Here is a 14,771-nt window from a genome sequence, read left to right on the forward strand (position 1 = left end):
GGTGTTTAGCTTTTTGAATTCTTTATATACTTTAGAGATTAGTGCTCTATCTGATGTGTGAGGGGTAAAAATTTGCTCCCAAGATGTAAGCTCTCTATTCACCTCACAGATTGTTTCTTTTGCTGAGAAGAAACTTTTTGTTTGAGTCCATCTCATTTATTGATTCTTGGTTTTAATTCTTGCACTATAGGAGTTTATTATAGAATTTGGAGCCTAATCCCACATGATGAAGGGTCTACTTTTTCTTCTATTAGATGGAGAGTCTCTGGTTTAATTCCTAGGTCCTTGATTCACTTTGAGTTGAGTTTTGTGCATGGTGAGAGATAGGGGTTAAGGTAATATCACAACAGACACTACAGAAATAATTAGAAATTATTTTGAAAACTTATACTCCAATAAAATAGAAGATATTGAAGGAATCAACAAATTTAATAAGTCATACAACTTGCTCATATTGAATCAGGAAGATATACACAATTTAAACAGACCAATATCAAGTGAGGAAATAGAAAATGCCATCAGAAGCCTACCAACCAAGAAAAACTCAGGACCAGATGGAAACACAGCCAAGTTCTACAAGACCTTTAAAGAAGAACTAATACCAATACTCTTCAATTTATTTCAGGAAGTAGAAAAAGAGGTAACACTTCCAAACTCAATCTATGAGGCCAATGTCATCCTGATTCCAAAACCAGACAAAGACACATCAAAGAAAGAAAACTTTAGACCAATATCTCTAAGGAACATAGATGTAAAAATTCTCAATAAAATTCTGGCAAATTGAATACAAAAATATATCCAAAATATCATGTACCATGATCAAGTGGGATTCATCCCAGGGATGAAAGGTTGGTTCATCATAAGAAAATCAAAAAACGTAATTTATCACATCAATAGACTCAAATATAAGAATCATACAATCATCTCAATAGATACAGAAAAAGCATTTGACAAAATACAGCACCCCTTCATGTTCAAAACATTAGAAAAACTAGGGATAACAGGAACATATCTCAACATCATAAAGGCTATCTATGCTAAGCCCCAGGCCAACATCATTCTAAATGGAGAAAACTTTAAGGCATTCCTTACTAAAAACTGGAACAAGACAATGATGCCCTCTTTTACCACTTCTAAGTAACATAGTTCTTGAAACACTGGCCAGAGAAATTAGACAGATGAAAGAAATTAAAGGGATACGTACAGGAAAAGAAGAACTTAAATAAGCACTATTTGCTGATGATATGATTCTATACCTAGAAGACCCAAAAAACTCCACCAGAAAACTTCTAGAACTAGTAAATGAATTCAGCAAAGTAGCATGTTATAAAAACAATACCCATAAACCAAAGGCATTTCTGTATATCAGTGACAAATCCTCTGACAGGGAAATGAGGAAAACTACCCCATTTAAAATAGCTTCAAAAAAGGTAAAATAAAATACTTGGGAATCAACTTAATGAAAGAGGTGAAAGATCTACATAATGAAAACTACAGAACCCTAAAGAAATAAATCAAAGAAGACCTTAGAAAATGAAAACATCTCCCTTGCTCTTGGATAGGCAGAATAAATATTATCAAAATGGCCATACTACCCAATTCACTATACAGATTTAATGCAATTCCCATCAAAATCCCAATGGAATTCCTCTTAGAAATAGAAAAACAAATCATGAAATTCATCTGGAAAAATAAGAGACCCAGAATAGCTAAAGCAATTCTTAGCAGGAAGAGTGAAGCAGGTGGCATCACTAGACTAGACCTTAAACTATACTAAAGAGCAATAGTAACAAAAACAGCATGATATTGGCACCAAAACAGACTGGTAGACCAATGGTATAGAATAGAGGACACAGAGACTAACCCACAAAATTACAGTTATCTTATATTAGACAAAGGTGCCAAAAACATGCATTGGAGAAAAACATAGCCTCTTCAACAAATGGTGCTGGGAAAACTGGATATCCTTATGCAACAAAATGAAATTAAACCATTCATTCAAAATTAAGAGCCTTCTCCAACTTTAGAAGGCATAAAAATGCCCTAGAGGGTTGGTTTAGGAGATTTGTCTTCCAAGATTGCATTTTTTTTGGGGGGGGTGCACTGGGGATTGAATCCAGGGGCACTTAATACTGAGCCACATTCCCCAGACCTTTTATATATTTTATTTATAGACAGAGTCTTGCTGAGTTGCTTAGAGCATTGCTAAATTGCTGAACCTGGCTTTGAACTAATAATCCTCCTGCTTCAGCCTCCCAAACCACTGGGATTAGAGGCATGTGCCACTGCACCTGGCTTCAATACTGCATTTCTATCAAACTCCCAGGTGATGTTGATGCTACCAGAGCACACTTTGAGTAGCAAGATTCTATATAATATGGAAGATGAGAAGACTACCTGTAGCATACACCTTGGGAAGAAAAAGCAAGGCCTGGCTGTAGTAAGAGTTGAGGAATAGGAACTGGAAAGGTCTCCTACTTCTCAAGTCTAGCATTGCAACTTCCAAAAATTTTGAGTACTTCTAGAGTTTTTACATGGCTATAAAAATGGGCTAATGGCAAATGCAGTCAAGGCTCTTTTTTAGAGTAGTCAAATAGATGTTTAAAATGTTTTTCCCTTTTGTTTCCTCAAATCTTAAATATAAATAAATTTGTTAATATTTTATCTTTTCTCATTTGTCTTTCTGTTCAATGTATATAGAATTGGTTCCACTTATTCACCTTTAATGTATGAGATAAATATGAATACATAATTTAAGCATATATATATAATTTATATGTATTTACACATAATTTTGTTTTACATAAACATATACATAAAACAAATTCAAATTGCATTATAATGACTTCAGAGACGGGATCAATAAACCACTTGTCCACTTGGATCTGAGTTTGGGCCATTACATTAAGCCCCAGCTTCTTACCAGGAGAGAGGAACCAACAAGAATGCTAGACAGATACAAATAACCACCTACAATATCCTCCCATTTGCTAGTACCCCATGTGAAGAAGTCTCCCTTATAGGCTTTATTTTTTGAGATTAAGAGAACAATACAGGCAATTATGTGATCATATTTTGCCTTAGAGAAAAGCTAGTGCTCAAGTGATCTCATCCCAGGCTCTGGCTCTTTTCACTTTCTTCATATATTGTCTTATCTCCTTTTTCTTATCTTAATCTCATTGCTCTATTTCACATGTGTTTGTTACACGTCTTTTAATCGTTTTGGGAAATAGACAGGAAATCCATACATATTGATCCATTTGTTGGTTCAACCAACTGTTTTCAAGTGTCTATCAAGTGGTAGGCACTGAGATGGAGGTGAATAAGACCTCCTATCAAGAAGATGCAAACAAAGCGTTCACTGTCCCCAATGTGTCTGAATTCATGGGATTACAGTCTATATGATAAATAACTCTAGTGTTTCTTGTAAAGTTGTAGTTTGGTGGTGTTGTTGTCTTTTTATTTTTTAACCAAAAAGTCTTAAAAAACAAATTTGAGATTTCCCATGGTTTTGTAATTAAATTTAAATAATCAGAACTAGGAGTTCCTTTCCATAAATCAGTATCAAAAATTATTCTCTTTAAATAAAAATGAAACTCATTCTCGTTCAGTGAAACTGTGACTTTAAGGGGATAGAACATTCCAAAAAATGAATAGATCACTTGCCTAATGATCATTTGAGGAATCTGTGCATATTGTACCTTTCTGTAATGAAAGCAAAAAGGGAAAAAAATAAGAAAAAGAAAAGGCATCTGCCTCTATGCCTGCTGGGAAGGGAAAGGAGGGTGGAAGGGGGACAGAGACAGAGACAAATATGAGCACTATTAACCACCACTCCAGAAGGGCACTGTATCAACTACTCCTACAACCACCATCTCCTTTCAGATCTGCTTCAACTACTAAAATCAGAGATGTTTAGTCATTTTCAAAGGTCACAAGAAATGATGGGGCCAAGATTCCAGCCCACTTGCCTCTTGCTGCTAAAATTGAAGTTTTTGTTTCTAGTGCTAGTTGAATGCCCTAGGTCTAGACTCATGCACACATACTTGGTGTGCTGATGAAGTGGTATGACCCCCAGGCCTTCAGCAGCAGTTTGTTATTGTAGTTAGTTAGCAGTTTGAATAGCCTATTTTAAAAAATCATAGAGAACTCTGCCAGTTTGCTTTCTGGATTTGGGCTCCAGGCGTGCTGATCTCGGGAGCAAATCACTTACTCAGCACTATTGATAGATTTGTTTCAGATGGCAAACACTACTTGAGAGTACAGATGTTATTTATGATTTATATGGTTTATAAATAACTTGATCAGATTGAAAGCTAAGACTCAGTGGTGTGTCATTCGGACATTTTATTGGCAAAAAAAATGGGTTGAGAAGAATATAAAGAATATATAACCTCAAAGCGTCAAAGGGGCAATCTGAAAAGAAACTGATAGGACAAGAGAAATAGCAATATGGCAACTCATCTTAGGGAAGAATTACATAAGGAATGAACATTCCATTAAAGTGTATTATGAAACCACTCACTTCTAAGGCTGGGCTTGGTCGCACATGCCTGTAATCCTAGCCTCTTGGGAGGCTGAAGCAGGTGAATCATGAGGTCAAAACCAGACTCAGCAATGACAAGGTATTAAGCAACTCAGTGAGACCCTGTCTCTAAATAAAATACAAAATAGGGGTGCAGATGTGGCTCAGTGGTCGAGTGTCCCTGAGTTCAATCCTCAGTTCAAAAAAAAAAAAAAACAACCAAAAAAAAGTTATCTACTGTTCTCTGTTTAGACTAAGAGAAAATCCCATTTTACAGGCATTATGCTAAATAATGTATTGGTCAGCTGTCTCTGAAATTGCTTTACCACTCTGTATTTTATAGTAAGGTGTTTGTAACCCACATATTTATTTACTTACACCCCCCCATCTCCTTCTAAAAGGTCTAAACCCTTAAGAATGAAACTTATAAAAGATAATATTTAACCACCCACCTCCAAAATTTCTTTTGGACAAGATTTGCATTATTATTTAAATTTTGTAGAAAATGTTTACTTACAACCTTTTTCATTTCAGGCTACAGGATCCAGAAGACTAGATTTGTTCTAAAATATATCATCTTCAAAATAAGTAAAACTAGTTGCTAATTATTTTGTCTAAATGGATTCAGTCAAATGTAGACTTCCAAATGCAAGCTTTTTGGAAGTAGAAGACCAAGTAACTTCTGGACATTCTTACTCTTCTCTAGCTTCACTGAAATGACAGGTCATGCATGAGCAACAGTTCTGTAATGTGTATGGACTATTAAAATTCATTTTATAATTTTCATAATTTCTTCTCTAAGCCAATAATTTTCAAAATGTAGACTATCTAAGAAAGAGGGCTAAATTATATGTTTTGACCAGCTTTTCAAATGACAGATTTAAGGTGGTACTCTACATACATTTGTGATTTGTTTTTAAGTCATCTTGAAGAGGTTCCAGCAACAGTAAGAGGGCTTGGGTTTTTCTTTTTCTTTTTTTTTTTTTCTGTTTTGCTTTGCATTTTCAGTTTCAATCTAATCACTGCTGATTTAAGTAAATCAGCCAGGAATCTTACACATTTGATTTACATTTTTACCCTTATGTAGTGCTTTTATGTCCACATAATATAGAAGGTACAAAGTGGCATGAAGATTTGGACCAGGATTTTTCTTAACTTTCTGTGCATCTTATGTGTTTGATGGAGGAATCAATGAATAAATGACTAAGTCTTGCACAACATTCATTCACAATCCAGAAAGGTGTGTCTATGTAGTCACTAAGAACAATTTCATGAGCATAGTTGATACTACTAGTGCTACCTGCTGAATTGAAACCATTAGCAAGTTTTATCGAAACCAAGACAAAGGTTGACCTTTGAATCTGATGTAAGTTCCTAATATAGCTAATCCCTTTTTTGAAGAAATTTGCCATGGCAGGAGGACTATACATAACTTGTGTTTCAATTCATCAGAGGCACAGGTACAAGCTCCAAACAGAATGCTCCCTAGCCTTCAACTCCCACTCCAGCCCAGGTGGCCCTGAATCTTCTTCAAAGCATCTATATTCCAATCAACCAGATCCAGAGTATGCCTGTTGTAATCCAGTCTGTAAAAGTCCTATTTGGAGAACTGTTTTAGTCAATGTTTGCATCACTGTGACCAAAATACCCAATAAGAACGACTTAGAGGATGGAAAATTTATTTGGGATCACAGTTTCAAAAGTCTTTGTCCATAGAAGGCCAACTCCAGTTTTCTGGGCCCACAGTAAGGCAACACACCATGGAGAAAGGGTCCAGTGGAGGAGAGCCGCTCAGCTCATTGCTGGGTTAAGAAGCAGAGAGAAGGAGCTGCAGGGAAGATAAATCCTTCCAGGGAATGCCCTCATGACCCACCTCCTGCAGCCATGTCCCATTTGCCTACAATCAGTCCATTTAAACTAGGATGAACTGATTAGATCACAGCTCTTATAATACAATTATTTCACCTGGAAACATTTCTGCATTAACATAGGAGCTTGGGGGCAGGGGACAATTTATATGCAAATTGTAACAACAACCACAAACATTAAGAAAAGGCAGATTCACTGGAGATCCTTGAAGGCCATTATGTCCAGAGTGGATAGACCACATGCGTTTAGAACACTTGCTCATTCCATTGATTGATTGATTTTGATTATGCCACTGTGGTTCCAAAACTACCAGTGAAGAAGTTAAAAGTTCTACATGCAACTGGTCTGCCTGCTTTTTGGAAGTGACTATATTTGGTCTAAAAATGACTGTTTTTGCATTGAATGAGCCAACATTCTTGAGGAGCATTTAAATGAGCTATAACGTCTCTGCAGCCTGGGAATGGCTGAGTCCTGCATCAAGGTCTATTTTCACTTGATTATATGTGTATTTATTATGTAAAAATAGAGCAAAACTATGACTCTTCCAAGAAACTCTCCTACATTACAGTATAAGCATGAGCAAGGATTTCTTTAAATTGAGAGCTGAGTGTTTTGTTTTCACAGCTGTCAGCCTTTTTTGTTTAATTCTTGTCCCCAATCGGTTGTTATTCATCATCCTTATTATTTGGGAGAATTTACTGGTAGCAAAACGTGCCTGTTGGCAACCTCAAAAGAGGAAATCCTCTATTCTGTCAATTTTTGTTGGAAGAGATTATTTAAAATTGTAATTTAAAAACAAATTGGTGGCAAAAATGATTCCAAACACAGGCCAGCTTTTCTAATATTTAAATGGATAGGTTTTCTTCCCTTGGTCATAGCCTTCTATAAGACTGTCTTCCATTCGGGCCCAGAATATATGTGTGCAATACTAAAATCACTCATGAAAGAACACTCTTGAAATGTTTCCAATTCTAGAAGTCTCTTTGAGAATCACATTTTCAACTTCAAGCTATGTTAAAATTTCAAAACCTACCATCCCTACACAGACTGTACACGTATGCATAAAGAGGGACAGAAGAAACTTTATCCCCATACTCTAGCACTGCAAACTAGAAGACATACTCCTCAGAGGCAAAGAATGTCCAGGTTACAGGAACAGAATGAAGACACTTAAGAAAATGGTCAATTATGGAATGTTCTGTGCATAAATATGTCCATTAATTAAGAAATGAACTGGAATTACTAATGGATTTCATAATGGCCACCACCAGCTGCCAGTTGGCTGTAGCTTGGTGACAGATGGTAGTGACTGATCTGGACTAGATTTGACCTAGAGATAGTCCATCATTTATTAAATTGCAGTCCCAAATAAAATTCCATGCATTGCAGCATTTCACCATTATGTCTCACAGTGAGATGCTCTGATAGCATTCCTTCTCTGCCACCCTTGTTGCAGACAGCAAACTATTCAAAGAGCTTAAATATAACATTCAGTGAATACCTCTAAGGAGATAAAAAAATGCAATTTGAATGAGTGTCCTTTGAATGAAGCATAGTTTAAAATGGGAGCTCTGTTTCATGATAATCTGGTTTATTACCTCTAATCCATCAACACATCCTCAGAGTGAAGAGAGCTGCTACAGACTGGCTCCAGAACCTGCCTATCTGAGGCCCTTGCATGAACACTTCCCTGGAGTGAGCACATCCAAAGTTACAATTACTTAAATTAAAAGGGCTGGGGCTATGACTCAGTGGTTGAGACCCTCTGAGTTCAATCCCCAGCACCACAAAATGAAAAAATAAAAAAAAAAATTCCAAAGTTCCAAATGTTGTCACATTGTCACCAGACCCTGTTTGCTCATTGTTTAAGTATTTGGAAAAATTAGCTTTAGCTGTGTTTTTTTGTAAGATAAGGTTCATAAAAAGCCAGGGGAAAAAATCCCACTGTTATAAATTCAGATAAAACCCAGAAAGACAAAAAGCAGAGCTCAGTGTTTTAAAAATCTTCTAATGCTATAGAACTTTCTTCATATTGTCAAAACACCAGGTAGTTTTTTTGTTCCATTTCAAACTGTTGTGTAATAGTTGTGCTTTATTAAAAAAAAAAAAAACCTACATGACACATATAAGTGACATTTGAGCTTCTGAAAGTTATTATTTTACTGATTTCAAATAGGCAGAATACTGTTGTTAGCAAAGTTAATATAAAAAACACAAATTTTATTTTTTATCAACTTCTGGTTTTAGCTGAAAGGAATATGAATATTACTGTAGTTACTGCTTCCCAAGCAAGTCCACTGAAAGGCCCCAACTAGTGGAGAGGAGTAAACAGGAGTTTCTTGGAAACTTGAAGGAAAATTCTGCACAGGCTTGTTCATGTAGAAAATTTCATCATATTTTCATATTCATCATAAAACAATATTTAAATTTTGCATTTGACCCACAGCATATCCTTTTTTCTATGAATTAAAAACTTACGTTAAATAAAATTATATAAAATTAATGCACATCTAAAAAGATGCGATGTTTTTAATCCCATAGCTTTGTAAGCCCCTGTCATATCCCCTTGTACCTCTGGATATTTGTGTGCTTGTTTTGATAGTTAACAGATTTAACCCAAATTCATCAGTTGATGGACAAGAAAATTTAGGCTCAGAGAGTCTGGAACTTAACAATGGGTCACATGTTATAAAATGAAATGACTTACCCAAGGTCACATTTGGCAGTGTGGGGGATTAGAAGCTAAATTTATGGTTGTCACACTGGAATTACGTGTGGTTTGTCCTAAGTGAATGTCATCCAGGTTGCTTTTTGAGCTTGTGAAGTGCTTGTTCTAGTCCTGCTTCATCTAATTTTATTGCCTCTCACCTTATCTTATCCATTAGGTTCTCATCTTTACCCCAGTTCACCTTCTATATTGTCCCACTTTTCAGATTTTGAGTTTCCTGTTGTGGACTTTGACAAACTATTGCCTGGCCCATTTTTCTGCTTTGCTGTTCTTGGTGGCTTGTAGAAGTTCCACATATTTTGAAGTCTATGGCACAGGACTTCTCAGACCTGGAGTCCCCCAAATGCAATCACAGACCAGAAGTGAAGAAGCTGGCCTAATGTGCACCAGATAGCTGGACCAGCAGGAGAGTTAGAGAAAGAAGACAGTAGCTCCCCCTTAGGTGAAAGGGTCACATTCAAGATTCCCAGTGGATGCCTGAAACCATGGTTAGCACCAAGTGCTAAACATATTGTTTTTTCCTATTAACTGATTATAAGCAGGTAATAACTAGATCGTAGACATGCTAGATGAAGGGATAGTTCACATCCCAGACAGGATGGAGCAGTATGACACAAAATTTCATCAGCCTACTCAGAAAATTCACACATAATTTAAAACTTATGAATTGTTGATTTCTGGAATTTTCCATTTAACATTTTCAGACTGTGGCTGACCATGGATAACTGAATCTGCAAAATGTGAAACCGAGGACAAGGGGTGACTGCTGTAATAGTAATTTTGAGATGAAACAAAGAGCCTGGAATAGAATGGGAAATAGATTGGGCTATGGAGGACTGAAGAAGAGGGAAGGAAAATATGGCTAGACAGTTTTAGAAATAACAGCATGTGCAACGCCCCACATGTAAGGGTTCGGGGTACAGTTGATACTCTGAAGGATGAAAGGGGGCCAATAGAAAAAGATGGGCCTTTGGTGTTTGGCAGGTGCCAGATCACATTTGATTTTCTAAGCTGTGTTAGGAGCATTGAACTTTATCATAAGGACAATGAAGAGTCACTGAAAAATCTTGACATTCAATAACATAATGAAATTTACATTTTAGGAATGTTGCACAGAAAATCTCCAAATTTAGCCTTATAAACTAAAGTAAGTATATTCAATTACTTTTCAAAAAGGTCTACTTTCTTGCATGTTTTTTTTTCATTCTATGTTATATAGTCTTTGGGAAGACGGCCTATAAATGAATATTTCTACAGTCTCTGATATTATAAGAACTTGTTCCCAGAGTTTGTGGCAAATAGTTTGGACACTGGCTTGAGCACAAGTATGCAGAATCCATTTCAATAAGTATTCTTTAAAATACTCAAAGTTCTTTCATTGGGGAAAAAAATCACTGCAGAATCATTTTAAACTGTTTACTGGTACACCTAAATCTCCCTATTGTTGATAGCAATTTTAAATGGAAGGTCAAAAGCTATTTCTCTCCCTTTTTATTGGACTATTATTAACCAGTCAGAAAGCCTAGCAGATCATTTATCAGAGAAAAAAAGTAGTGTATAAATGCTTGACAGATGAAAGCTATAGCCAAAATGTTATGACTTGATTTGAGTTACATTATATAGACAAGGCATGCCAATCCATCAGCCTCAAGTTACTGCCCTGTTACCTATGGTAACAGTAAGATATTTTCCTCATTACTTAATAATACCACATCTCAAATAAATATCACAACATGAAAAACAGATGTTAAAACGTGACACTCAGGGTCGGCTTACACTGCATGGTTGTTCATTTTTAAGTGCCTGATTACTTCTCAAAATTTGTTTCTAAAATTTTCACAAAATCTTGTTGAATATAGTTCCAGGGATTAAAGTCTTAATATGTGCATGAGACACAAATAGGAAACTGCCTTGTTATTAAAGCAGCAGTAAGATGAGACTAACTAGTTTTTGTACTACAATGCTCATTGCTTTGCATGGAATATAATTTTGCACTAATGAGCAAAATCAAAAGCATAGTTTCTATTTTTATTTCAAACATTTTCATTTGTATTCTCCCCTTACACTGTCAAAAAAATCTTTTATATCTGTTAAAGTTACATCTTTGTTTTAAATAGAAAATAAGTTTTCATTATTGTGCTATTACAGATTATTTAAAAAACAAAATGTATGATTAAAAAAGAAAAAGTAAAATTTTCATTATGACACCACTCTCAGAAACTACCTCTAATATAAATTTAGTGCTAGATTTTTTTTCTCTGTACACTCATATCTCTATATCTATAACTACATGTACAGATATGTACTTAAGAAAAAATCTTGGAATCAAAACACAGTGAAGATCTTTCGGTGCCAATTACTCTTCATCTGCAGCATCATATTTAAATACTGACGATGGTTGACTGATATGGATATGCTATAATTTATTCAACTAATCACTGATTTCTGTGAATTTCAATTGCTTCCAGTGTTTTGGTTTTATAAATATTATGGCAATGAACAAATATGTAGCTTAATCTTTCTACACATTCTTGATTATTTCCTCAGTATAAATTCCAAGAAGTAAAATTTCTGGGTCAAAAGGATGCATGTTTTAAAAATTTGAGTACATAACTGCCAAATTGCATCCAGAAAGACTGCACCAAATTACTTTCCTGCTAGAGGTGAGTAGATGATATTTTTCTATGGTATTGTTTTTCCATGTCTCTATAATATTTTTTTAATTCCAAAAAGCAAAATTTTCTTCCACAACTTAACATCTTTAAAAATCAAAACACATTTTACAACTGAAAACATTTCAGGGATTAACTAGTAGTTGTTTTTCTTCCTTTTTTAATGGTACTTATAAAATAGTGTTGCATCATACAATTGACATCTTCAATTCTATAAAATATAGTACTTAGCTTTACTTATGTGGTGTATTAAATCAATATATTTAATATATATTTATATTTAAATATAAAAATATTTAAGTTTTTACTTTTTATATAATTAAATGATCTCCATTTGTTGTCTGGCTCGTGATTTCTCTGATTGTATGTAATAACTACTTATGTTCTCTTCTATTACATTGAAATACTTAATAAAAGTAATAGTCAAAATTATTTTTTCACAAGTGCTCAGCCAATTACCCTAATAATATTTATGGACTAAGTCTTTTTGTATTCAGATATCATATTTCAAGCTTTTTCTGTTCAAACATTACTAAATCCTATCATTTTATTACCTGAAATACAACAAGCATTTAATAGAGATTGACTAATTGAATAATTAAATTCATAGAAATAAAAGTAGACATTAGAATGAGTTAAGGTTTTGAAATCATGGATTGGAGCTTCTGTAGAGATTATACTTTGCTAGTTAAATGCCAATCAGTTGATTGGGTTCCTGGATTTCTCACTGCTCAGACACAATATGTGTAACAAGTCCCAGCAAACCACACCAGTGTTTCTCATTGCTAATGACCATTATTCTGGCCTTCTGGCTGGAATCAAAAATGAAGGATGACTGTTCTGATTCCAGTCTCTCTGTTTCAGTACTCAACAGAATTCCACTGGAATTTACTGAGAGTCAACCAGAGTCAAGCAATATGCTGAAACCAAGGACATATCCTCCGCCCAATTCATCTGTTGAGTTCACAAGTTTATCTTTTATAATGCCCAAGTCAAGTCAATGCATTCAACTAACACATAATAAACAGCTATTCTGCACAGCACTAATGACAGGCAGATGAATAATAGGAAAATGTTTCTGTCCTCAGTGAGGAAAACAGAGAAGTCAATGACAACTGCTGTAAAATGCAATCCTTATTTTACTGATGCACACTGGGGGTACAATCTGAGAATAAAAAAGACAACATGGTCCCAAAGGAAGTTTGGGGAGGGCAGAAAACTAGACAAAAGTGGTACATGAAGAATCACTTAGCTGAGGCAAGGTTGAGATACGAGGGCTGGGAACAGCCTAGTAAGCACATGGCAGGAGATGAGAGTAAAGGTGTCCCAAGACTCATCTGGGGAAACTGAAAGAGAATCAGAGGAAGACATGGTAGGATGTAAAATGAGGACTTGACAACTGAATACGAAGGTAAGGACAGGGAGAAGTCTGGGCTGACTACCTCCCTTGCAACTTGATAGAATACTATGCTCATTTACCAAGAGAAAAAACACAGGAGGGGCCAAGAAAAACTTGTGAGTTTTAGACACATTGAGTTTGAGCTGCTGTAGGTGGAAATATTCTGATGGAGATATATAGATGATGGATGGATGGATGGATGGATGGATGGATGGATGAATGGATGGATGGATGGATGGATGGATGGATGGATAGAAAGATAGAAAATCAGGGTGAGTCAGTTATCTGATTGTACATTACTTTAGTTCATTTGCTTTCCTAGAGAGAGAATCCTTGCTGGGAAATGAGAGTTGAGTTTGTTGGTATGTTCCTTTTGTGGGAATAAGGAGAGCTCATTGATGGAACTTACTAATGGGTGACATTTCTTTCATCCTGCAGTCAAAGACAATAGGATCCTTAAGGGAAGGAGAGAGGACAACATTATATAGAAATGGGTCTTAAGAAGGCAGCAAAAGGCAGGCCTGATGTTCTGCCATTGTACAGATTAGGTCCCCTTCCTACCTCCTACCTCTGCTCTGCTTGCCGCACTGGCCATAAGCTGCGTATCATTTGCTACATAACTGGAAAGAACAATACTCAAGAATCACCCACTTAGAATTACTAAGTTGGCTGACTTGTAAAAGAAAGGGGAGATATCATTTTTTAAAATTACGATTTCAGTAGAATTGAAAGTATGACTTGTAAATCCTCTGCAATTCTTTTCCAAACAACCCTAGCTCCTGGCGTGTTAAAGGCAGAGATACCTCAAGTCTCTATTTGTGCAGACCTGTGATATCCATCTGGATTTTTTGGACTGTAATAGAACTTTGGTGTGAATTAAATTATTCAACTCTTAAACGAGGGCCAGAAGGAGCACTACTCACAGTGGGAATTTAGACTGATTAATTGCCTCTATGGGAGAAAGAAAAGAGGGGTAAAAACTGTGCAAGTATTAAGTGTTTCATGTACATATTATTTTCATGTATTGCCTTGTACAGTTTTACTTGTAAACATTCAAAGAGTTTCTAGCTTCTCCAGGGTGTTACAATCAGTTTTAAACATGCCCAGAGTTAAATTTGCTTCTGAGAACAAGTGGTTGTGTTAATGTGACTTAATTGATAACAGCTGATGTGAAACTTATTATTTAAGATCTATGCATTACTAAATAGTTACATTAAATAATGGAGAAGAACTTGAAAAAGAAAAACAAAGAAAGCCCACACCAGCACATGGTTTTCATTTGGGGAGTAGGGCTGGAGAGAGGATCTGCTCTGAGGTCGACTTCATGGCTTCAGGCAAAACCAGGAGATTAAACAGAAACTGCAGCAGAACCAAAGCCTCTGATTTTAGAGGCATTTAACTCAGCATATGACATATCTCAAGGGATCTTTTGAATTTTGGGAGAATAGTTAAATATGTTCCCTTTGTTTGGGTTTTTGGGTTATTTTTTCAATAATCAATGTTAACCTGAATAATGTCACCATGGAGAGTGACTTAAAGTTTAAAACATTTCTTAATTTAGTGACTTTTTTATATGGC

General features: G+C 35.6%; 1 protein-coding gene across 5 annotated transcripts in view; it reads right to left on the reverse strand.

Annotated features, from left to right (window-relative positions):
• Positions 1 to 14,771, reverse strand: part of Sugct (succinyl-CoA:glutarate-CoA transferase) — a 679,655-nt gene that overhangs the window by 111,830 nt on the left and 553,054 nt on the right. For 2 of the 5 annotated variants that reach the window (XR_013435050.1, XM_078039835.1), the window contains one exon: positions 12,916 to 13,140. The exons of the other annotated variants lie outside the window; for them this stretch is intronic. Coding sequence is in view for 1 of the 2 variants with exons in the window: in XM_078039835.1 (XP_077895961.1) it covers positions 13,039 to 13,140 (102 nt within the window). In the remaining variant the exon portion in view is untranslated. Of the gene's footprint in view, positions 1 to 12,915; positions 13,141 to 14,771 lie in introns of those variants that run through there. 5 annotated transcript variants of the gene reach the window in all.

Source organism: Ictidomys tridecemlineatus, chromosome 2 (genome assembly GCF_052094955.1).
Source record: "Ictidomys tridecemlineatus isolate mIctTri1 chromosome 2, mIctTri1.hap1, whole genome shotgun sequence".
Taxonomy (NCBI): domain Eukaryota; kingdom Metazoa; phylum Chordata; class Mammalia; order Rodentia; family Sciuridae; genus Ictidomys; species Ictidomys tridecemlineatus.